At 28.9% G+C, this 27,053-nt stretch overlaps 2 protein-coding genes across 16 annotated transcripts in view; both read right to left on the minus strand.

The window, feature by feature from the left end:
- The window catches only part of LOC142326076 (uncharacterized), a 291,623-nt gene that overhangs the window by 175,688 nt on the left and 88,882 nt on the right, over positions 1-27,053 (minus strand). The window contains exons 5-6 of one of the 15 annotated variants that reach the window (XM_075368218.1): positions 25,552-26,434; positions 22,588-22,694 (exon numbers count right to left, since the gene is read on the minus strand). The exons of 11 other annotated variants lie outside the window; for them this stretch is intronic. In XM_075368218.1, the coding sequence (XP_075224333.1) occupies positions 22,687-22,694; positions 25,552-26,434 (891 nt within the window). In that variant the 3' untranslated portion in view covers positions 22,588-22,686. Of the gene's footprint in view, positions 1-5,230; positions 6,290-22,587; positions 22,695-24,253; positions 26,435-27,053 lie in introns of those variants that run through there. 3 more of the 15 variants (XM_075368214.1, XM_075368215.1, XR_012756675.1) reach the window with 3 other exon arrangements.
- On the minus strand, positions 12,333-22,136 carry LOC142326518 (uncharacterized). The gene is made up of 2 exons (XM_075369096.1): positions 21,867-22,136; positions 12,333-14,041 (listed from the first exon to the last, which is right to left on the minus strand). Exons 1-2 carry the CDS (start codon positions 22,134-22,136, stop codon positions 13,103-13,105), a joined length of 1,209 nt encoding a protein of 402 aa, XP_075225211.1. The 3' UTR covers positions 12,333-13,102.

The raw sequence follows: 27,053 nt of genomic DNA on the forward strand, positions 1-27,053 counted from the left end.
AAAAAACTTCATGAAATTTGGGAGAAATTAAGGGAGAGTTCCGTAATCATAATGCAGCAATTTTCACGAATATTATTGTTGATTTTCATCATCATTTCATCAGTCACAAGACTAGGCCAACCAGTGCGGTCCTATCATGAACACTGGTGCGGCCATTTTTAAACTGAATACACCACTGCCTCACTCTATCTTCATTCATTATTCCATCTCTGTACACCTCACAAAGTTGCCAATGAATTTCAACTGGTTTGAGGTTTTTTGCCAGTAAAAACCTAATCACAGAATCCACCTAACAACTCGCAGGATTTTCTATTGAAATACACATTTCAATAATTCACAACAAAGTACAAAAAATCACAATCCACACGCTACAACAGCTTGATGCATATTGAGTGTAGAAATGTTTTGACGCCAAGATGGCAGCTCCATCTCTACCCATCTCCATGCTAGGCACAAACGTTAGTTACTTTCTAGACTGCCTTCGTATATTAAACATGATATTATACAACCACTCTGTGATTAATTTTAAAGAAAAATTATTTTTAAACTCATATGAAAATTATAATTATATTTTACAATAAATTTACCACCATTAGTAGCTTGGGATAAGTTAATACATTTCCATATTAAGTAAAATAGTTCAATATTTTATTCAATCAGCTTCATGAAAAAATCCCAGTTAGAAAATAAAATTATACTATCTGATATAATTCTACAAACTTATAGCAAAAACTTCAATAAACAACCCATTAAACATCTAGTCCTATAAAAGGCAAATTTCTTTTAATAAAAATGTAACACTATCTGTCATTGGTCACTAACAGTCAGCCTCACGAATTTAAATAGCATACCTGAAAAGATATGCAGTTTAAGAGTAAAAGAGATCTACTAAGCACTCAAATAAAAAAGTTGTTTATGCAATCAAATGTAGACAACTATCAATCAAATTCAACAACTAACAATCAATTGAATTTTCTCTGCATTTACTAACATGTTCATCAAATGTATGTTTACACTTAAATTGTTCTACGAAGGTAAGTCAATTATTATCCGCAATTTAGTTATATTTTTGTTTATGTTGGTAGTACTGTCATGTTGAGTAAATGACACATGCGTGGTTTAATTGTTGTGATGCTGTGCAGGTTTGATGCTGCTAGGTTAGTTCCATTATCGCTGCCCTGCCGTTAACCATGACTGCTCCTCCGCTTTCTGTTTACACCAAAGAACAGCAACGTTCAGTGATCTGTTTTTTATGGTCGGAAGGTGTATCAGGGCCCGGACTTTCGATACAGTACGGGAAAAGTGTGTTGCCGCAACAGAGTGTCTATGAATGGATTGAAAAATTCAAAAACGGTTGCATAAGTGTTACGTGCGACGAAGGAGCCGGACGACCGTTTACCACCACAAATGAGGAAAACATTGAGCGTGCATGTGACATGGTTTTCTTAGACAGAAGAGTAACTATTGATGAAGTGGCACATCGTCTGCAAATTGGTCACAGTTCTGCCTATGAAATCATCCACAACAGACTTGGGTTTCATAAAGTCTATGCAAGATGGGTTCCAAAACAACTCACACAGTTGCATCAACAAACGTGCTTGGACATCTGCCAAAAACATTTGGATCACTATGGTAACAAACAGTACATCTTCTTAGACAGAATCATCACTGGTGATGAAACACGGATCCATCATTACGAGCCGGAGTAAATAGCCGAGAATGGAATGGAAACATCCAAATTTGCCCTGCAAAAAAAATTTCAAGATCCAACCATTCGCAGGGAAACTGATGCTTACGGTTTTTTGGGACTCACAAGGCCCAGTACTGGAACATTATGAGGAAAGGGCACGACAATAAACAGTGCACGTTACAGTGAGATGCTGCCAAGCTGAAGCCTGCAATTCGAAGCAAATACCACGGACTGCTGTCGAAAGGTGTTGTGTTGTTGCACAACAATGCCCATCCACATACTGCTGCCCACACTGCTGAAACGCTCCAGAAACTCAACTCTGAAGTACTGGCTCATCCTCCATATAGTCCTGATCTTGCCCCTTCTGACTACTACTTGTTTGGTCCACTCAAAGAGGCATTAAGGGGCCTTCAATTTACCTCAGATGAAACAGTGAAAGAAGCAGTGCATTCCTGGCTCGCAGCTCAACTGAAAACCTTCTTTTATGAGGGCATCAGGAAGCTTGTGCAACAATGAACCAAGTATGTTGAAATGCAAGGGGACTATGTTGAAAAATGATGTATATGTAAGTTTCCTATTTGTATTGCAATAAAATTTATAACTACATTGCGGATAATAATTAACTTATCCTTGAACCATAAATATCACAATTGTATGGTTGTATACCACTATGTACTCTTCTTAAATATGTATTCAACACACTTTTAAATTGAAATTTAATTTTGCAGTATGACCACAAATATCACAAACCCTTCACCTTCCTTTCTGTCCACTACTTCACTTTTACCTTTATGATTGACTTCATATGAAGAAAATGAATTTTCTTAATGTCAATCAGTCGACTGCCATCACATTCGCCTTAGACACACACGCCACAATTTAATGTTACTTTTTTATTACTAAAACTCTTCATTTTATGCTATCTTTATTTTTTTAAATCTAAATATGATCTTCTTCCTTTAACTTTGATACATAGATCTCAAGAATCAGTAGATAGTTTTACACTACGTTTCATCAGTTTATGTCTTAGCTCATTGATTTAATTTATCTTAATGATTTTGCTGCAAGTTCATCTCTTTTTGACAAATCATGGTTTTGGCAAGTACTTTTTCAGAATGCATTTTAGCAGACTTACAAGACTGTGTTAACTGTGCAATAATTTATATCGAAAAATAAATAAAAAAAAATATGTAATTATTATCACAAATGATAAAATTAAGTATTGTCAAATTCACATAGAATTTGATTAGTCATCTAATGTTTTTTCTACTGATTTTGGCCTAATAAAATTGCTTCTTGTTCAAAGGTTTTATAGTAAAATTTAATAAATCCAAGATTAATTTTTAAAAATATTTTTTGTTAAGGAACCACCATCCTATTATTAATTTCCCAAGTATTTTGTTTTTCTCTTTCTTTATATACACCCATTTACATAGTCCTTAATTTTTTATTCCTAATAGATTTTAAAAACATTATGTTATGAAATTTAAATTATCAGTAAAAAATATCAACATCAAATTATTTAATTTTATTTTAAAATTATATTGTCTCACAACTACAGTTTGGCACTTGGTCTTTTCCAGTCTTGTGTCAGTCCAGTTGTAAAATCATTCCAACAATAAAAGTACACTAATGCCACCGTGGCCTCAAATCCAATTAAAAAACCAGACATAATAATAATTAGCAACCATCATTAAATGCAGTTGAACTGAACAAAATAAAACTCTATAGCTTAACAATGTAATAATACAATATTTAATGCAGACATAAGTACACTTAAAAAAAAGAATATAACTCAAAACCCCTTTCAGTTTATGAAAGAAAAACATAATCCTTAAATAACAAGTTCTAAACTAATTGGAAAGACCCAAAAACACCTGAAAACACAAGTTATCAAGAAATTAATTACTTTAATAGTAATTATTATTTTCAATTTTCAATGTCTGCATGATTCAGCACACATCCAGCAAAAACATAAAGACTTTTTTATATCATTGTTCATTTAATAAAAACCATTTAATTTGTGAATTGTAATAAATGTCCCAGCAACTGTGAAGTTAACTGAGCAATACAATTTATATTAATCAAAAAGAGAAAAGCAATTAAATTAATTTTAATTTTCTTTGTTTTAATGTTTAATTTACTACAGAAATTCTGAAGGCATGTAAATTTTTTAGTTGCTGGGAATATGCAAATGAAAGGCAAACACAGATATAAATCTGTAATGGAAATAAATTACATTTTATGAGGCCTAACTTCAACCTAACAGTCATCTCAATAGAGTTTGACTTGCTGTGAAAATTTTGAAATAGGAAAGAGTTTTTGGATGTCATCAAAAGTTATTAAGTTTCAAATAAACCAACACACCTAAATATGTATGTACAAATATTAACCCCTACTTGTTTACTTTCTTGTACAAAGTAAAGGAAGTATTGTGATCACGAAAAAAATTTGGTTTTTAGATTTCAATGGAAATATCCATTTTGACCATCCCTGAGTCCATTTTGACTAGTTTCAGCGAGATGTCTGTACATACATATCTTGCATAACTCAAAAAAAATTAACTGTAGGATGTTGAAATTTTGGATTTAGGACTGTTGTGGCATCCACTTGTGCACCTCCCCTTTTGATTGCAATTGACTGAACCAAAAGTGTCCAAAAAAGCCCAAAATCCAATTTTTTTTGGATTTTAGGCGTAATTGTAGTAATAAGTCCTCATTGAGAGCTTTTCAACGATATATCATAAGTGGAACTTATTTTCATTGGTTCCAGAGTTGTAGCCAAATAAAATTTTAATTAATGAAATATTTGGATCTTACAAGGAGAAAGCACATCAGTTTGAATCAGACTTCATCTCCTTTCTTTTTTAACTTTTTTTTAAATTTTAAATATATTGTTTTATTAATAATTATTGACCTCTGATTGTAAAAGAAATTTACGATAAATAATAATTCAATAACAAAAAAAAAGAAGAAAAAATATCAGAAGTTATTAATGAAATAAAATTTACAAGGAAATCATGTGGTGTCCACATCAGATTTTTTGTTTTTTGAGTCATGAAACGTTGAGAAATGCAAAAAATCCCATACCTCATTTTTTAACCGATTACCATACTTTCCTTCAAGAAGTGAAGGCTCTAGAGATGTGATGCCAAGTAAGTAAAATTAGATGGTAGAAAAATTTTTTGTAAGTAATTTTTAAAGTTGTAGGTAATTTTGCAGCACTTTTAGCAAAAGGTTACATGCCACAATACATTGATAATTATGAAGGTTATTAAGTAGTTATGCCATGTTGTTACTTCTTGTTAATTCACCATGTAGCTAACAAATGATCTTTTAATCTTAAACTAAATTTACTGGATGGGTTACTATTTTTTGTAACCAACTAATTTTCACCAAAAAAATTTGATAAAGATGAATTCTCTCTCTTAAGGGAGAGTTGGTTGTATGACCAGATCCAAAAAAAAGCAAACATCTAAAAATTTTAATATCTAACATTTTTCATTTTTTACTAACATATACAAAAAACAACAGTGATAAATTATATGTACATTTAACTCTGATGCAATGCTAATTCTAGTGGTATTATACAATAAAAGTCTACACATACAAATAAGATATATCCATTTTATGTAACAAATAAATAAATGATTGTCGAGAATTAATTAGATGTGAAACCTTCAGAACATTTACTAAAATGTTTGTCATAAGTTTGTTTCCATTTAAATGATTCACCACAAATATTACAAGTATATGGTTCTGCATTAGTATGAACCCTCTGATGAGTATTTAAAACACTTTTTAATTTAAAGGTTTTATCACATTTATTACACTTATAATTTCTTTCATCATTATGCGTAACAAAATGGTTCTTAAGTAATTCTTTGAATTGAAATGAAGCACCACATATCTCACAAGTATGATTTTTTTCTTTCCTACTATGTGATAGTCTTTTGTGCACTCTAAGATTTCTTTCACTGGGATACACTTTTTCACAAATATCACAAGTTGCAGTTGTATGTTCCATATGCATAACATTCATATGTGTAGAAATGCATTTAACACTTTTGCCACATATTGAACATACGCGAAAGTTTTCATTTGTATGTGTTTTTCTATGAACTTTCATATGAAATTCACTTTTAAATTTCTTATTGCATAAATCACAAGCGACTTCATCATCTGCATGTACCAATTTCTCATGATTTTTTACAGTAGTTTTATTTTTAAATTTTTTGCCACAAAACTGGCAATCAAATACGGCTGACTGATCTAAATGAACTCTTCTTATATGCTGTGTTAGATAATCATGCCGTTTTAATAGTTTACCGCAAATATTACAAGGAAAATATTCAATTTCTTTAGCATGTACATATCTTATATGCCTCCGAAGACGACTAATTTCTTTAAACGATCGGTTACAAATATGACATATTTTATTTTTGTGGAATATTAAATGTTTTAAATAATGACGATATGTTTCTGCAAAATAACCACATATTTCACAAACTCTTTCTTCATTTTTATTTTTACCTAATTCAATATTATTCTTTAAAGAATTCTGCTCAATTTCTTCAGTTGAACTTATTTTCTCATTTACCTAAAACATACCCACCACAATAATGTTATTTTTTTTTTGTTTTTTTTTCTAGACTTTTTTTATGAATAATACTATTCTTAACAAATGACAACATAATACTCTCAACACTGAGGATAGGAGAAATTTAAAGTAGATGAATCAACAGGATATAATGGGAATAAATACATTTTATTGGAGAATAATGGGAATATAATACATTTTAATTTAAAATTATATATATAATAGACATTAAAACAATATAAACTAATATTAAATTTTAATTTAATCAATTATATACTGTAGTGCGTTTGATGACATACTTACAATGTGGCTCTTCAAAAACACTTGTCTAAATGTTTGTTTTTTTATATAAGAATTTTTCTTACAAAATTATGCCAATATATCTTAATGGCTTTACAAAACCTACTTAAAACTCTGTTTTACATAGCCTGCATTAAATAAAAAAATAATAGGTACCTAGTATTTTTAAATTAAATTTGAGAATTTTCTATAAAACAAAAAGACTCTGACATAAAAATAATAAATTGTTCATATATAAAAACGAATACATTTTCATAAATTCAGAGAAGATTCAAAATAAAAAGTGAACGTACAGGCAGAACCCAGGATCCCATAATACAAACCACTATTAAGACTACTCAATACTACCACCAAAATAGCTTTCAGAGAATCTATTGAAAATGAACTGTGCCATTCAGAATAACGCTAATGAGAAGCAAGGGTACAGGTGTGTAATTAAAACAAGAAATTAAGATAAACTATTAAAGTATACTAACTAACTTAAAGTCTTCATCTAGGAAAATCAGTACTTGACTAGTATAGTATTTTATTGAAAGTGGCTGTAAAAATGTGGTTTCATTGAGTATTTGGACATCTACCGCAGTGGAGTAGTAGAGAATATCGAACATGAGTATGGTAATTGAAGTGAGGTGTAAAGAGAGAATATCTATCAAAATCAGGCGTTTACTGCTTTTTTAATTAAGGATTTCCCTTACAAAATTATGACAATACATCTTTTACAAAAGAGAATCTTTTATCCAGTTAACCAATATAGATATCAAATCATTAAAAGCACACAGTTAATTACTATTTGCAAATACCCATGCAAATACTCCATTCTACTAAAGTAGAAGTATTTCATTCTACTAAAGTAGTAGTATTTACTATTTATAAATACCACTACTCTATTCTAGCTTGTGTTAAATAAAAACAAATAATAGTTGCTGGGATTTTAAAATTATGTTTGAGAATTTTCTACAAAACAAAAAGAAACTTTAATTTTGACATAAAAATTGTTAACAAAAAAAATTTCTCAAAATAAGAGTGGGTTCAAAATAAAAAGTGAACATACAGACAGATCCCAGAATGCACATTCTTCTGAGATAAATCTATACTATGAGGCTCGGTTGATAAAGTTTGCACACTAGCGCGCTACATAGAGACAAAAGGTACTCTCAAAGTATATAGTACCAAAAAAGCTTCAAAGAATTTATTGAAAATGAACTGTGCCAAACTGAGTAATGCTTCTGAGAAACTATAGATAAACGTATATTAAAATATACTGAAAGTAAGTCCTCATCTAGGAAAATCAGTTCTTGACCAGTACAGTATTTTATTGTAAGTCGTAAAAATTTGGTTTACTTTGCATATTTAAACAACTGCTGTAGTTCTGTAGTGAAGAACCTAGAATATGAATTGGGTAATTGAGGTGTCAGTAAAGTAGCTGAGGTGTAACTAGAAGATATCTGTTAAAATAATATTGTAACTTTTGTTGATAAAAGTCAAACTTCATTCTGATGTGGAGTTTAAATAATTAATGGGAGATCTGCTGTATAGATTGAATACAATTTATTTTAAGACAATTTTAATTATAAGTTACTTTTCTTTAATTTGAGACTAAAGATTAGCAGAAGACTGACTGAACCATTGCAACAAACAACTAAAATTAAGATTTTTCAGGGTATAGTCTCTTAGCACAGGTTAAACTAGTAGTGTTGATAAATCTTAATTTTCATTGATATCATTCATTTTTTTTTTAGTTTATGGCTAAAATATTTTTAATGAGTTTTGTGTGAAATTTGATACTTCAAAAAAAGTTTAAAACTTTCAGATTTCACAAAAAAAAAATACCTACAGCACTGAGGCAGTAGCTAAGTATTATTTAGTGAAAAATCTGTTCACGATGATCAGAAAATAAAGATTTAAAAATTCATTATTCAGAATACATTATAAATCAGGGAAGTGCTGTGAATTACAATACTATATACCAAAATGAAGTATTGAAAACCCACTGATCAGCTACATATTATAACAATTTTCTTATGTGTTTTTGGTATCGAGTAACCTGGACATACGGCAGCTATTATTTTACATTTGTATGAGGCTGCATCAACATTAGGAAACAACTGTTTTCTTTTTCAATCCTCCAAATATTGCCTAGGGTACTGCATATGCTGTTTACTTACTACCGAGGTGGAATATATGAGGGTCGATCAACAAGTACCCGTGTTTTAAGGCAGGTGATGTTGCTGAGATAATTTGGCATTACTACAGTACCATCTACTATCTATCAAATGGCGCTATACAAAATTTCAAGACGGATTCATAGGTTAGTTTTTGTTTGATAGCCATTTGTATTAAATGTATTTGGTGTTTTTCGATACAATGGAAAAAGAACAATATCGATCAGTAATTCGCTTTTTATTTTTTAATGGAAAAATGAGCAAAGAAATAAAAGCAAAGTTGGATTTTGTCTCTAGGGGCTCTTCACCATCTATGACAACTGTGAAATATTGGTTTAACAAATTTATACGTGGCCATACATCTGTTTTTGATGAGGAGCACTCAGGTCACCAGCAGACATGGTTACTGAAGAAATCGTTGAAAAGTTCCATGACATGATTGCTGATTGCCGAATGAAAGTGCACAAAGTGGCAGAGGCTATGAGTGTGTCATATGGAATGGCAATAAACATTTTACATGATAAGTTAAGAAAGAGAAAACTGTCGGCCTGATAGATGCTGCGATTGCTCACTTTAAACAACAAGCGAATACAGCCATCAAATTCAAAGCAGTGTTTGGACCTCTTTAAGCGAAATCCACAGGAGTTTTTACGTTGAGTTGTAACCGTTGATGAAACCTGAATCCATTACTGTAGACCAGAGACCAAACAACAATCAAAAAAATCTTTTTTTCCAGGCAAATCTGCTCCAAAGAAGGTCAAGATGGTCCCATCAGCTGGAAAGGTCATGGTTACGATTTTTTATTTTGAGATGTAAAGGGAATAATCCTTAGACTTTCTGGAAAAAGGAAGCACAATCATGGGACAGTACTATAGTGAATTACTGGACCTATTCAACAAGAAATGGAAACAGACACGGCCCCACTTGGCAAAGAAAAGAGTGCTGTTTCATCATGACAGTGCACCAGATCACTCATCCAGAATCGTTGTGGCCAAATAGCATGAACTGCGCTACAAATTTCTGCCGCATACACCATACTCGCCCAACCTGGCTCCCTGCAACTTCTTTCTGTTCCCCAACATGAAAACGTGGCTTGCATGAAAAAATTCAGTTCAAATGAAGAGCTCATCGTAGGGACAGAAGACTATTTTGAAGAGTTTGACAAATTGTATATTTTAGAGGGTTTAAAAAATGGCAAGGACATTGGGAAAAGTGTATCCTCCTAAAAGGAGATTATGTTGAAAATAAAAAAAACTTTCTGAAAAACCTGCATTTTCATTCCTAACACATGTACTTATCGATCCATTCTTGTGTGTGTGTGTATATATATATATATATATATAATTTTTTATTCCAACATAATCTCCTTTTAGGAGGATACACTCTTCCCAATGTCCTTGCCATTTTTTAAACCCTCTAAAATATAAAATTTGTCAAACTCTTCAAAATAGGCTTCTGTCCCTACGATGATCTCTTTGTTTGAACTGAATTTTTTGTGTATATTATTTATTATGACTTCATAAATATTTTCTTAATAAAACCACTTATACATGTGTGCTTCATTTTATTCACTGAAATGAGCAAAAAATAATCCGCAACTATTTTAAAGAAGAAAAATTCCTTTTGCAGTAAATAATATTTTAATTGTAAAAAAAATGTATAACAACAAAGTATTTATTCAATCTCTTTATTAAAAAATAAACTATACATTTAAGCATTTAAAATGCTAATAAAATAAATAAATAAATAAATTTTGTAATCTATACTCCACATACAGATTAACAAATGATTTTTTAACATAAAGAGTGGAAAGGTATGAGTTCACTTGGTAGCAGTTAAAAAAATTTAAACATTAATAAGAAATTCTATCTGTAAGATCCAAGAAAAATTCTTTTGAAGTTTTTTAATATATTATTCATTAAAGAATAATTACTAGATTAAGCGACAAGAAACATTAAATAAAAAATTGGTATTTGAAATTTAGAACAATAATAAAATTGTGAATAAGAAAATTTGATTAAAAAACAATAAATAAAGTAATGAAATAATTTACATTTTATAGACATATACCTTTTTAAGGTTAATTACTTAAAATATAATTTTAAGTAGAAACATCATGAAATTCAAGATCCTAGTCAAGATACACCAATCAATTTCCATACAATCCCCTACAATCTAAAAATTCCATTACTCTTAGAACCACCTGCATATACTTCAGAAGAAAATTCCTAAAATATAAAAATATTAAAGTGAAACAAAAAATATTCCAAACCACATTAATATTCAGTCACAAGCCTGCAATTATTTATCTCTGACAATTGATTAAATGTTGTAAGAATGTAAAACAAAAATCTAATGAATTACAAGAAAAACCTGACATAATAGAAAATATTACAAATATTAAACTAAAATTCAGATCAAAACTTACAATAAACAGATTTAGAGATACTGACACAGGTAAAATAATATAATATTAAATTAATATCACAAAGTGGAATAAATAATCAACTAAAACAACCTAACAAATATAAAAATAGTAATGTAGCTGATACCCTTGATTTTATAAACATAAACTTCAAGAGGTTTAAAAAAGAAACTTAATTACAACATATAATCAAATGAAATGTCATATATTTTTTACCACAATAATAGGTACAAATAACAACTACCTACACTATTGTTGAAATAAAATGGAAAACAAGATTATTTGATTAGAAATATATAAAATCTAATACCAGATGGTGAATTTGATGGTTAAAAATCATCACCACATGAAAAATAAATAAAAGAAAAAAATTTAAGTATTTTTTTTTTTTTTTTTTGGAAAATTCAAATAATTCATCAACATACTGAACACTGCACTATATAAATGTAATATTATAAGAAATTTAAACCAACAAAACACAGTAAATGGATAAGTTAAACTTACCATATTAATTCAAAGACAAAAGCAACATTTCTCGAATAAACAAACTTGTTTGTTTTTTATTCTTAATGTAAAAAAATGATAAAAATAACAATTTTTCTAACTTTTTTTTTGCATTTGTTAATTAATAATTCTTACTGTGTGATCTTTTTCATTTATTTGCTTACATTCTTAATAAATACTTTTCTCTCAGTGTCTACTGATTATAATTGTTTAAAACTTGAAATGACCATTTTATTTTGAAAGCTTTTGGATTTTAAATAAATTTTTATACTGTTTTTGAGCAGAACCCAGTAATAAGTAAGAGCTTAACACAACTACTACTTACTATAATATTTGGGGAAATTTATCATAATGTTTATCAAATGACCCCTTCCATTTAAATTTTTCACCGCATTTATTACATTCATATGGTTCATAATTATTATGTACACATTTATGAGTATTTAACACGCATCTTTTTTAAATGTTTTCTCACATATTTCACATTTATACATCCGTTTATCATCATGAGTCAATAAATGATTCTTTAACACACTGATTTGAATTTCAAATTATAGATTTTGCATTCATGCGGTCCAACTTTTACATAATTAACTTTGAGACTTCAAACATTTATCATTCGAATATGTATTTCCCGAAATTGTATATTCACATATAACAGCTGAATACTCTGTAAGGCATAACTTCATATGAACTCTAATATTTTTAACATTAATACCACAGATATCACAAATACAGCTTGAAAAGTTTTTGTGTACATTTCTCACATGCCAGACCAGTAGATATTTGGTTTTAAACCATTTAACATACACAGTACATGACACATAATTACTCATATCGACATAAAAAGGTTTCTTATGTTGTTTACGATCTTTTTCACAAACAAAAGTTATTTCTGTATTGACAATAGTATTAATAAACATGATATAATCCAACCACCATGTAATGAATTTTACTGTAAACGAAGACTTTTAACATTAAACAGTCATATGAAAATTGTAAATATATTCTTACAATACATTTGCCACCATTAAGAAGTTGGGATAAGGAAATATGTTTCCGCATTAAGTAAAATAGTTCAATATTTTATGCAATCAGTTTCATGAGAAAATGTCCTAGAAAATAAAATTACCCTATCTAATACAATTTCACAAACTTAGAGCAAAAACCTCAATATACCCATCAAACAGATAGTGCCTATAAAAGAGCAAATTTATTTCTATAAAGATGTAACACAATCTGTCATTAGTCACTAACAGTCACCTCATAAATTAATTTGAACAAAATAACTGAAAAGATTAAGCACTCAAATAAAAAATGTTATTTTAAAATGATAATACATTTTTCTTATATATAATATATAGATTAAATAATTCAAACTTAATGCAAAATAATGAACAAATTAATTTAAAATTTTAACTATCAATCAACTGAATTTTCTGTACATTTAATAACATGTTTATCAAATGTTTGCTTCCACTTAAATGCTCTACCACAAATATTACAATTGTATGGTTGTATACCATTATGTACTCCTCTTATATGAGTAGTCAGCACATTTTTCAATTTAAAAGTTTTATTACATATACTGCACTCATATTTTCTTTCACTGTTATGGACCACATAATGATTCTTAAGTGACTCTTTAAACTGGAATGAAACACCACAAATTTCACAAACATGATCCCTTTCTTTGGTGCTATGAGTATATCTTTTATGAGATTTTAAACTTCTTTCACTTGGATATACTTTTCCACAAATATCACATGTAGCACTGTTATGTTCTGTATGCACAACTTTCATATGTGAATAAATAGATTTGACATTCTTACCGCATATTGAACAAACACGAAAATTTTCATCCGTATGCGTTTTTCGATGTGCTTTTAAATTAACATCATTTTTGAATTTTTTGTTACAAATTTCACAAGAAAGTTGCTGATCTCTATGAACTAATCTTTCATGTACTGTAATGGTGTTTTTACTTTTAAATTTTTTGCCACAAAACTGACAATAAAATACAGCTGACTGATCTAAGTGAACACTTCTTATATGTTGCTTTAGATAATCACGCCGCTTTAACAGTTTACCGCAAATATTACAAGGAAAATATTCAATTTCTTTAGTATGTACACATCTTATATGTCTCCGAAGACGACTAACTTCTTTAAACGATCTGTTACAAATATGACAAGTTTTAGTTTCATGGAATATTAAATGTTTTAAATAATGACGATATGTTTCTGCACAATAACCACATATTTCACACACTCTTTCTTCATTTTTATTTTTACCTAATTTGATATTATTCTTTAAAGAATTCTCCTCAATTTCTTCGGCTGAACTTATTTTCTTATTTACCTAAAACATACCCACCACAATAATATTATTTTTTTTGGTTTTTTACTAAACTTTTTATAAGTAATACTATCCTTAACAATTGATAACATAATACTCTCAACATTGAGGATGGGAGAAATATAGAGTAAATGAATTAACAGGATACAATTGAAAATATAATACATTTTAATTTAAATTTATATATAAAATATATATAAAAAAAATACAAATAAGATTATCAACAATTATCCTTTACAAGTAACAATATATTACCGTGTGATTCAAAAAGGACTTCACAACTTTAAAAGCATATAAAAATTTATTAAGATAATTTACAGATTTCGTTGAGGTCTCATTTAACAACAAAACACATCAAGTTTTGATTCATGTAGTTCATTAGTACTGAATTCATCCACGAGTGCTGTCACCAGTGTTATCAAAAATGGATACATTTATTGATGTGGAATGTGTTCAGAGTGTTCTTGTTTCATGATTTGCAGTCAGCAACTTCTGTTCAACATAATTTTTATAGAGAATATGGCAGGGCGCCTCCTAGTAGGTATACAATTTACTCTTGGCACCAAACTTTCATTGAGGCAGGTTGTTCTGTTAAACATACAAAATCACTGTGATGCCCGCGCATCTCTGAGGCTTCTGAGGAACAATTCAGAGAAAGCTTTGCATGTAGACTGAAGAAATCAACTCAACATGCATCACATGAGACTGGCGTGTATTATGTAAATGAGTTTGCTTAAAACTATAGAAACTAACCACAGTTAAAAACATTGCAGATGATGGGAAAGTTGGTTGGTTGCAGTTTTGTACAAAAATGATAGAATTGCAGACTAACCATATTTAGTGATGAGTCAACATTTCACACAAGTGGCAACACCCATAACTGCCGAATATGGGGTATTGAAAACTCTCATGAAATTTAGTAGCATATTTGTGGTAACCCTAAGAAAACAAAGAATGTAAGGCCCATGGACTGGAGGTAATTGTAAACGGTATAGTTTATATGAACATGCTTCAAAATGTTCTAATTCCTCAATTAGACAGTGAAGACAAAGATAGATGCTATTATTATCAGAAGACGGGGCACCCCCTCACTACCACATAGAAGTTTGAGATTTTCTTGATACTATATACCCAGACCGGTGGATTGGTTGTGAAAGTCCAATTGCATCACCACCTCACTTCCCAGATTTGACCCGCTAGATTTTTTCTTGTGGGATTTCATTATTCATTAAAGATCGGGTTTATGTACTCCCTTTGCCCACTGATCTTGTCAAGGTAAGACTTCAAATTAACATGGCGGCTGCAGATTTAACGCGTGGAAAGAAATCAATTTCAGGTGAGATGTATGATACATTACAAATGGAAGCCATACCGAACCAAAGTGAATGTTGGGTGACAAACTTTGTGTATCTTTCCAAGAGACCTTAACGAATTTGCAAGTTATCTAAATAAATTTTTATATGCTTTTAAAGTTGTCAAGTCCTTTACGAATCACCTGGTAATCTCAACATTCAAGAAAGGAGAAATTTAAAGCAGATGAATAAACATGAAGCAAATGTGAATACAATATAATTTAATTTTAAAGTTATATATATATATATATAGTATACATTAAAACAATACAAACTAAACTGGTAACATTAAATCCAATTTAATCAATTATGAATTGTGGTATAGGCAGAGAAAGTTTTGGTGATATATAGAATGCAGTTTTTCAAAAATGGTTGCCTAAACATCTGCTTTTTAAATAAGAAGTTTTCCTCAGAAAATGAAGTCAATAAGTCTTATTGGTTTTACAAAACCTACTTAAAAAAACTGTTATAAACAGTCGGCATTAAATAAAAAAAATTCCAGTTGCCTAGTATTTTTCAATTAAATTTGAGAATTTTTTACAAAACAAATACCTCTGATTGTGACATAAAAGTTACACATTATTTATATAAAAAAAACCTAATACAATTTCACAAAATCAGACCAAATTCAAAAAAAAAAGTAAAATATAGTTAGAACCCAGGACCCCAGAATGCACACTGCTGTTAGACTAATCAACACTAGCATCAAAATATAGTTTTCGGAGAATCTACTGAAAATGAACCGTGTCAATTGAAGTAATGCTAATGAGCAGCAAGTGTAAAATAGTGTTCTATTAAAAAAAAAATAAAAACAGAGAAAAATAAAAAAGGTAATAATAAAAACAAGAAACTAAAGATAAACATTTATTAAAGTATACTGAAAGTAAGTACTCAACTAGGAAAATCAGTACTTAACTAGTGGAGTATTATATAGTGGTTACAAAAATGTGGTTTACACTGAATATTTGGAAAATTGTAGTACAGTAGTGGAGAACATAGTACATGAGTAATTGAGGTGCAATTAGAGGATATTTTTATTTTTTCCCTGTTTAGCATCCAGGAATCACCATCTGGTTGGTATTACTTCAGAGGATATGTATGAGTGTAAATGAAGTGTAGTCTTGTACAATCTCAGGTTGACCATTTCTGAGATATGTGATTAATCGAAACTTAACCAGCAATGAACACTGGTATCCACAGATCTTGTATTCAAATCTGTATAAAAGCCTTTACTAGGATCTGAATGTTGGAACTCTCTACTTCAAAAGACGCATTCACCACTAGACAAACCCAGTGGGTTAATTAGACAATATCTGTCAAAATATCAAACATTTTGCACGTATATAATCTTAATGTGCTAGAAAAAAATTAACTACTTATACATGTCGTGTGTAAATAAAAAATAATCCTCAATTATGTTAATGAAGAAAAAATAATAATATTAATTAAGAAAAATTCTTTTTACAGTAAATAATATTTAACAAATATAAAAAAAAAACCATTATAAGAAAGTATTCATTCAAAGTCTTCATTACAAAAAATATACATACAACCCTATTTATACTATCACTTTTATTTTAAAATGCAAATTAAATAAATACAGATATTTAATATATGATCAGCATATATATTGACAACTGATTTTTTAACTTAAAGAGTTGATAGTTATGAGAAGTTCACTTTCATCCAGTTAAAAGAATTTAAAGATAAAAATTTAACGAAAATTTTTCAAAGTATAATACCATTCATTTTTTATCTTTATTTTATTTAAATTTTCATTTCATATTAAAATATACATATAAATTACATTCTAATTGGTTTAATTTCTTCTTTACATTTGAGAACTTTTAAAATTAAATTAAATTTCATTAAAAATAGAATATTGTATTACTAGTGTGATAAAAATGCTTATAATTTTGTAATGTTAATATTGATACTTTTTAGTTAAGTTTTATTTTTATTTGTTTCAGAATGGAAACGCTAACTTCAGTTTCTGAACCAGTAGCTCGTGAAAAAGAAAACTACATAAAACTGTATCTGATGAAGAACTGGCACATATATTAGATTAACAATTACTTCTTTTAACTATACTTTTAACAACTATTTCTTTCAAAATATGTAGTATAATTTAAATACATAATGTATGATCATTTCGTAGAATTTATGAATTTAAAATAATAAAGTCTTTTAAAAACTTTTTATAATGGATACACTTTTTTGATAACAAAAAAATTATTGTTAGAATACAGTAAATTAATTTACCATTTTTAAAAACACAGGCTACTTGCGACAGCCTTTATTAGTCAGTATAATTTTTGTCAATTGTTCTAATTTTCATGAACTGTAATCTTTATAATCATAAAGATGTGTTATAATAAAAGCTATCTTCTCGTTAACTAATGAGAATACAGAGTGATTTACCAGGATATGTAGATACTTTAGCAGCTCATTGTACTTGTAAAAATAAAGACAAATGTACATATAAACAAATGTACGGAAACGCTACATTAACGAGTTACGGCTAGCCAATAAACAAACTGAATGGTCCACTATGTCCTATCCAGTTTAAGAAATTAGCATTCAAGTGATTTCTAGCTACTAAAAAAAATGTGGAGTTGCACCATTGTGCCAGAAAATCACTTGACACCTAGTTTGTAAAGGTACATCCTCTAAAAAATCAGACAAATTATTGTACAAGAAATTAACAGGTTTTCACTGAAAACAAATGGTCCCAGAATTTTGTCATAAATAATGCCACACCAAACACTAATGTGAAATCTATGTCGGAAAAACATTTCCACAATACCATATGGATTGTCTTCTCTCCATGAGTGACTACTTTTAAAATTGAAGACTCAATTTCTCATAAAAGTGGCTTCATCAGTAAGTAAAACTGAATTTACCTTATCAACTTTGTCCTTAACCCAATGACACAGTTTAACCACTGGGGGGTAATCTTTTGGTCACAAATTTTCAACCTTCTGCAGATGGAAAAGATGAAGATTTTCTTTCCGTAGAATAAGCAACAATTTGTGTTTTGACAAACAAGTGCAACATAAAATTTCACCTTGTACTAGTGCCTGGGATACGCTGAATCACATGATGTTTATCATTAACACGATGATTTACTTGGCGTCCAAAAGAAAATGAACATGTTGAAAATGGTCCTTTCATTCACAAATTCTGATACACAGATGAATATTTAAAAAGAATGCTTAATATGTTTATTAAATACAAAAAGAATAATATGATTTTCTTGTTTATTTTTCATCTGTTTTGCTTCAATAAACAACCAATTTTTATAAATTTTTATTTACTTTTTGTTGGCTGTATTTATATTAATTTTCTTAGAATTAAATTTTCTACAAGTTTTGTTACAGGATCTTCTGTATTTATTAGTCAGTTAACAAAGCTATTGTACTACAAACCTAAAAAAAACTTTCTTTTTGACACCAAATTTTGTGTTTTTTATGTTGGATATCTTAAAAACTACTGGAGTTTAAGTTCTGGTTTACTCCTTAATTTGGGTCCCAAAAATTACAGTCAGGCTTCATTTTATTAGAAGAGCTGAAATCTTTTGCTAGCCGTAAATTGAAAACAAAGCGTTTCCAGACCTATGTTTATATGACCTTTTTTCATTATTATTACAAGTACAACAATACCCTGGAGGTTTCTTACTTTCTTCATGGATATGTATATATATATATATATATATACATACATATATTGTAAAAAATTAATTACCATTTATCTTCTAACATTTTTGTAATTTTTATTTCCAAAAAAAAACTATTAGTTAGAATTTTAAAAACCACTGAATAATATCCAAGAACAAATGGAAAAATATATTCATTATATATTTTATGTTATTCTATGTTATATTGCGAACAGGGTGGGTGGTTGCATAACTCTAGGAATCATTTATATCCGACATGCTGATACACACATGGTGTCATTGCAAATTTTCTAAAAGAAACTTGTAGACTTAAAAAAAATAAGGTTATGTATCTCAGTGTAATATAATAAAATGTATTTAAAAAAATCAGCACAGGATGTAAGTAAAGGAAAATTTTTATCAGTGAATATATTAAAAAACAAATTATTATTACTAATGAAATTTCACTAATACTGAGATCCTGGTCAAGACACCCCAATTCAAAAATTTCATACAATCCAACATTTCCACTACATCTAGAACCAGCTGCGGATAGTCCAGAAGAAACTTCTTAAAATATAAAAATATTCAAGTAAGAGCAAAATGCAACAGCCAAAACCACATTAATGCCATGCCTGCAATTGTTTATCTCGCAAATTGATTAAATGTTAAGTGCAAGAATGGAAAACAAAACATAATGACAATCAATGGATTTAGAGTTACTGATACTGATATAACAATATTATATTAAATAACATGAAATGAAATCAATAATCAACTAAAACAACCTAACAAATAAAAAAAGAATAATATAACTGATTACCCTTGTTTCTATACTCATAAAGTTAAAGGGGATCAAAAAAAAAACTGAATTACAGCGTGTAATCAAATGAAACATCACAGATTTAAGTTTTACAGCAGTTGTAGGTATAAATAATAACTAGCTAAACTATTGTTGAAATAAATTGGAAAAAGAAATTATAATAATAATAATTTATAAAAACCACTTGCCAACAACTTTTTTATACGTGTTCAAGTACTTTCGGATACCAAATCCATCTTCAGGAACTCAAAAAAACTTTTATGTTATTCTTAAAATAAAAAAATCATTCTTATAATAAAACCATTCACTATGTAAATTGTAATGTAAAATAAAAAACAGTGGCCGTAATGTTTTAAAAAATTATGTTGACCTAGCGTCCATCACAATAAAAGTTTCCATCATCATTGTGACAGACGCTAGGTCGACATACTTTTTTAAAGCATGATGACCACTGTTGTACATTTTTACATTTTAAATAATGACTTACATACAATGAATGAGTTTTAGTTTTTTTTTTTTTGTTTTAAGAATAATATAAGTTTTTTGAGTTCCTGAGGAGGATTTGATATCCAAAAGTACTTGAACACATTTAAAAAAGTTGTTGGTAAGTGGTTTTTGTAAACTATTATTACTGTACAACCATACCAACAGGACATGTTTGATAAAATTATTAGATTATGTTACAGCAATTAGAAATACATTACTTAAAATCCACTACCAGATTGTGAATATGATTTTAAAAATCATCAGACAGGTCATGAAAAAATATGATTTTAAAAATCAGACAGTACATGAAAAAAATGTAACTAAGTAATTAAATAAATAAAACATATTCACAAATAAACAATATTTACAAAACACTATAAAATAAATGCAGAACTTCTCAAATAAAAAACCTTCTTTGTACTTTTTACTCTTAATTTTAAAAATTCTAAAAAATACTAGCTTTATAGTGTTTTCTAAAATTTTCTTACAGCATTTGTCAATAATTATTACTTACTATTCGATCTTTTTATAATTTAGCTAATTACTTCATAAAATATGAAGATATTTTTTAGCTAGTTGGAGAACATTTTTCATGTTCATCAAATGAACTCTTCCATTTAAATTTTCCACTGCATTTATTTATTACATACATACAGCTCATAATTATTATATACACATGTATGGGTCTAACTCACATCTTTATTTAAAATTTTTTAAAAATATTTCACATTTATGCATCCGTTTATCATCATAACACACTAACTTTGAATTTGAAAACACACAATTTCCATTCATATGTTCCCTCTTGTGACTTCAAACATTTACCACTTGAATATGTATTTCCAGATAATTCACATACAACAGCTGAATATCCTGTTAACGCATAACTTCATATGAGCTCTCATATTTTTAACATTAAAACCACAGTTCTCACAAACACGGATTAAAGTTTTCATGTACATTTCTCACGTGACGTGGTGGCAATACGTTTGCCACCATAAGAACTAAGTTGGGATAAGGAAATAAGTTTCTACTTCAAGTAAAACATTTCAATATTTTATGTAATAAGTTTCATGAGTAAATCTCAGATAGGAAATAAGATTACAATATCTGATAAAATACCACGAACTTAAGAGCAAAAACCTCAACATGTAAAACCCAGCAAACGGCTAATGCTTACAATACACCAAATTTCTTTTGATAAAGATAGAACACAATTTGTCAATAAGAGTCACTAAAATAGTCAACCTCATAAATTTTAACATCTTAGATGAAAAGATTAAATACTAAATACTCTTATAAAAATGAAAATTGTTTTAAAATGATAATACAATATTCAAATTAAATAATTCAAATGTAATGAAAACAAATGAACAAATATACACTAAAATTTAACAATTATCAATCAATTTAATTTTCTGTGCATTTACTAGCATGTTTAACAAGTGTTTGCTTACACTTAAATGTTTTACCACAGGTATCACAACTGTATGGTTGTATAATGCAATGTACTCTTTTTATATGAGCATTCAGCCCATTTTTTAATTTAAATGTTTTATTACATATATTGCATTCATGCTTTCTTTCACTGCTATGGACAACAATATGGTTCTTAAGTGAATCTTTAAACTGGAATGAAGCACCACAAATTTCACAAACATGAACCCTTTCTTTGGTGCTATGAGTGTATCTTTTATGAGATTTTAAACTTCTTTCACTTGGATATACTTTTCCACAAATATCACATGTAGCACTGTTATATTCTGCATGCACAGCTTTCATATGTGAATAAATAGATTTGACATTCTTACCGCATATTGCACAAACACGAAAATTTTCATCCGTATGCGTTTTTCGATGTGCTTTTAAATAAATATTATTTTTGAAATTTTTGTTACAAATTTCACAAGAAACTTGCTGATCTCTATGAACTGATCTTTCATGTCCTGCAATAGAATGTTTATTTTTAAATTTTTTACTACAAAACTGACAATCAAATAAAGCTGGCTGATCCAAATGAAATCTTTTTATATGTCGCATTATATAATCATGTCGCTTTAATAGTTTACCGCAAATATTACAAGGAAAATATTCAATTTCTTTAACATGTACATATCTTATATGTCTCCGAAGAAGACTAATTAATTTGAATGATCTATTACAAATATGGCATGTTTTATTTTTGTGGAATATTAAATGTTTTAAATAATGATGATATGTTTCTGCACAATAACCGCATATTTCACAAACTCTCCCTTCATTTTTATTTTTACCTAATTTGATATTATTCTTTAAAGAATTCTCCTCAATTTCTTCGGCTGAACTTATTTTCTTATTTACCTAAAACATACCCACCACAATAATATTATTTTTTTTTTTGGTTTTTACTGGACTTTTTATAAGTAATACTATCCTTAACAAGTAACAATATATTACCGTGTGATTCAAAAAGGCCTTCACAACTATAAAAGCATATAAAAATTTATTAAGATAATTTACAGATTTCGTTGAGGTCTCATTTAATAACAAAACACATCAAGTTTTGATTCATGTAGTTCATTAGTACTGAATTCATCCACCAGCGCTGTCACCAGTGTTGTTAAAAATGGATACATTTATTGGTGTGGAATGTGTTCACAGAGTGTTTTTGTTTCATGATTTACAGTCAGCAACTTCAGTTCAACATAATTTTCATAGAGACTATGGCAGGGAGCCTCCTAGTTGGTATTCGATTTACTCTTCACACCAAACTTTCATTGAGGCAGGTTGTTCTGTTAAACATACAAAATCACTGTGATGCCCGCGCATCTCTGAGTCTTCTGAGGAACAATTCAGAGAAAGCTTTGCATGTAGACTAAAGAAATCAACTCAACATGCATCACATGAGACTGGCGCGTATTATGTAAATGAGTTTAATTAAAACTATAGAAACTAACCACAGTTAAAAACATTACAGATGATGAGAAAGTTGGTTGGCTGCATTTTTGTATAGATGATAGAATTGCAGACTATGCATTTTTAGTGATGAGTCAACATTTCACACAAGTGGCAACACCCATAACTGCCGAATATGGGGTATTGAAAACTCTCATGAAATTTAGTAGCATATTTGTGGTAACCCTAAGAAAACAAAGACTGTAAGGCCCATTGGACTGGAGGTAATTGTAAACGGTATAGTTTATATGAACATGCTTCAAAATATTCTAATTCCTCAGTTAGACAGAGATGACGAAGATAGACGATATTATTATCAGCAGACAGGGCACCCCCTCACTAGCACATAGAAGTTTGAGATTTTCTTGATACTATATACCCAGACCGGTGGATTGGTTGTGAAGGTCAAACTGCATCCCCACCCCACTTTCCAGATTTGACCCGCTAGATTTTTTCTTGTGGGATTTCATTATTCATTAAAAATCGGGTTTATATACTCTCATTGCCCACTGATCTTGTCGAGGTAAGACTTCAAATTAACATGGTGGCTGCAGAGGTAACTCCCGGGAATGAAATCAATTTCAGGTGGGATGTATGACACATTACAAATGGAAGCCATACCGAAACAAAGTGAATGTTGGGTGACAAACTTCGTGTGTTTTTCCAAGAGACCTCAAACGAATTTGTAAGTTATCTAAATAAATTTTTATATGCTTTTAAAGTTGTCAAGTCCTTTACGAATCGCCTGGTAATCTCAACATTCAGGATAGGAGAAATTTAAAGCAGATGAATCAACATGAAGCAAAAGTGAATATAATACAATTTAATTATAAAATTATATATATAGTATACAATAAAACAATAAAAACTAGACTGGTAACATTAAATCCAATTTAATCAATTATGAATTGTATAGGCAGAGAAATTTTTGGTGATATACATAGAATGTAGTTTTTTAAAAATCGTTAACCTAAATGTCTGATTTTTAAATAAAAATTATTCCTCAGAAAACGATGCCAATAAGTCTTAATGGTTTTACAAAACCTACTTAAAAAACTGTTATACACAGCCTGCATTATATAAAAAAATTACAGTTGCCTGGTATTTTTAAATTAAATTTGAGTGTTTTACAAAACAAAAAACTCTGCGACATAAAAGTTATAAATTGTTTATACAAAAAAACAAATACATTTTCACAAAATCAGAGCAAATTAAAAAAAAAAGTAAAATGTGGTTAGAACCCAGGACCCCAGAATGCACACTGCTGTTAGACTAATCAACACTAGCATCAAAATAGTTTTCAGAGAATCTATTGAAAATGAACCGTGCCAATTGAAGTAACGCTAATGAGCAGCAAATGTGAAAACTAGTGCTCTATTAAAAAAAAAACCTAAAATGTACATAATAAAAACAGGAAACTAAAGATAAACATGTATTAAAGTATACTGAAAGTAAGTACTCAACTAGGAAAAGCAGTATTTAACTAGTTGACTATTATATTGCAAGTGGTTATAAAAATGTGGTTCCATTGAATATTTATACAACAATTGTAGTACAGTAGTGGAGAACATAGTACATGAGTAATTGAGGTGTAACTAGAGGATATCTTTTTTTTTCTTTTTTTGTTTAGCATCTAGGAATCACCGTCATGTATTAGTTCAGAAGATGAATGAGAAAAAAAGTTTTTTTTTATATTGAAAACAGTATTAATAAACATGATATTATAACCACTATGCAATGAATTCTAATGTAAATGAAGACTAGCCGAAAATGGTCAAATGAAAATTACAGGTATATTCTTACAATACATTTGCCACCATAAGCAAGTTGGGATAAGGAAACACGTTTCCATATTAAGTAAAACAGTTCAACATTTTATGTAATAAGTTACATGAGTAAATCTCAGCTAGGAAATAAGATTACAATAGCTGATAAAATACCACGAACTTATAGCAAAAACCTCAAATATACAACCCAGCAAAAGCTAATGCTTACAAAAGAGCAAATTTCTTTTGATAAAGATGGGACACAATTTGTCATTAATAGTCAGCCTCACAAATTTTAACAGCTTAGACGAAACAATTAAATACTAAATACTCTTATAAAAAAAACTGTTGTAATATGATAATAACATTTTCTAATATTTACATTAAATAATTCAATTGTAATGCAATCAAGAAGAAATATACACTAAAATTTAACAATTATCAATCAATTTAATTTTCTGTGCATTTACTAACATGTTTAACAAGTGTTTGCTTACACTTAAATGTTTTACCACAAGTATCACAACTGTATGGTTGTATAATGCTATGTACTCTTTTTATATGAGTATTCAGCACATTTTTAAATTTAAATGTTTTATTGCATATACTGCATTCATACTTTCTTTCACTACTATGGACCACAATATGGTTCTTAAGTGAATCTTTAAACTGGAATGAAGCACCACAAATTTCACAAATATGACCTCTTTCTTTGGTGCTATGAGTATATCTTTTATGAGATTTTAAATTTCTTTCACTTGAACATACTTTTCCACAAATATCACATGTAGCACTGTTATGTTCTGTATGCACAACTTTCATATGTGAATAAATAGATTTAACTTTCTTACCGCACATTGAACAAACATAAAGATTTTTATTCGTATGAGTTTTTTGATGTGCTTTTAAATGAATATCATTTTTGAAATTTTTGTTACAAATTTCACAAGAAACTTGCTGATCTCTGTGAACTGATCTTTCATGTACTGTAATAGAATGCTTATTTTTAAATTTTTTACTACAAAACTGACAATCAAATAAAGCTGGCTGATCCAAATGAACTCTTCTTATATGTTGCGTTAGATAATCATGTCGCTTTAATAGTTTACCGCAAATATTACAAGGAAAATATTCAATTTCTTTAGCATGTACATATCTTATATGTCTCCGAAGATGACTAAATAATTTGAATGATCTATTACAAATATGACATGTTTTATTTTTGTGGAATATTAAATGTTTGATATAATGACGATATGTTTCTGCAAAATAACCACATATTTCACAAACTCTTTCTTCATTTTTATTTTTACCTAATTTGATATTATTCTTTAAAGAATTCTCCTCAATTTCTTCAGTTGAACTTATTTTCTCATTTACCTAAAACATACCCACCACAATCATATTATTTTTTTTTCTAGATTTTTTTTTTATGAGTTATACTATCCTTAACAAGTGATAACATAAAACTCTCAACACTGATGATAGGAGATATTTAAATTTAAAGGAGATGAAACAACAGGAATGATGGAAATAAATACATTTTAATTTAAAAATTATATAAGTTAAGTTGAGGAATGATGAGAATAAATACATTTTAACTTAAAAATTGTATATGTATAAGTAAAAACAATACGAACAAGGGTGGTAACATTTTAATTTAATCAATTACGTACTGTAAAGTAAAGTAAGAGAACCTTTTTGTAATATATATTAGATGTAGCTCTTCAACAATGCCTGCTTAAATCTCTGCTTTTTTAAATATAAATCTTTCCATACAAAAATTAAATAAATATATCTCAATGGTTTAAAAAAATAAAATTTTATATTCTGTTAACCAATACGGATATAAAATCATAAAATCACATAGTTAATTCCTCTTAGTAAATTCCCCTACTCCAATCTGCACTAGGCTGTATTAAGTAAAAAAGTAATAACAGACTGGTTTTTCAAATTAAATTTGAGAATTTTCTACAAAAAAAGAAACTCAATTTGACTG

Source organism: Lycorma delicatula, chromosome 6, assembly GCF_047948215.1.
Source record: "Lycorma delicatula isolate Av1 chromosome 6, ASM4794821v1, whole genome shotgun sequence".
NCBI classification, from domain to species: Eukaryota; Metazoa; Arthropoda; class Insecta; order Hemiptera; family Fulgoridae; genus Lycorma; species Lycorma delicatula.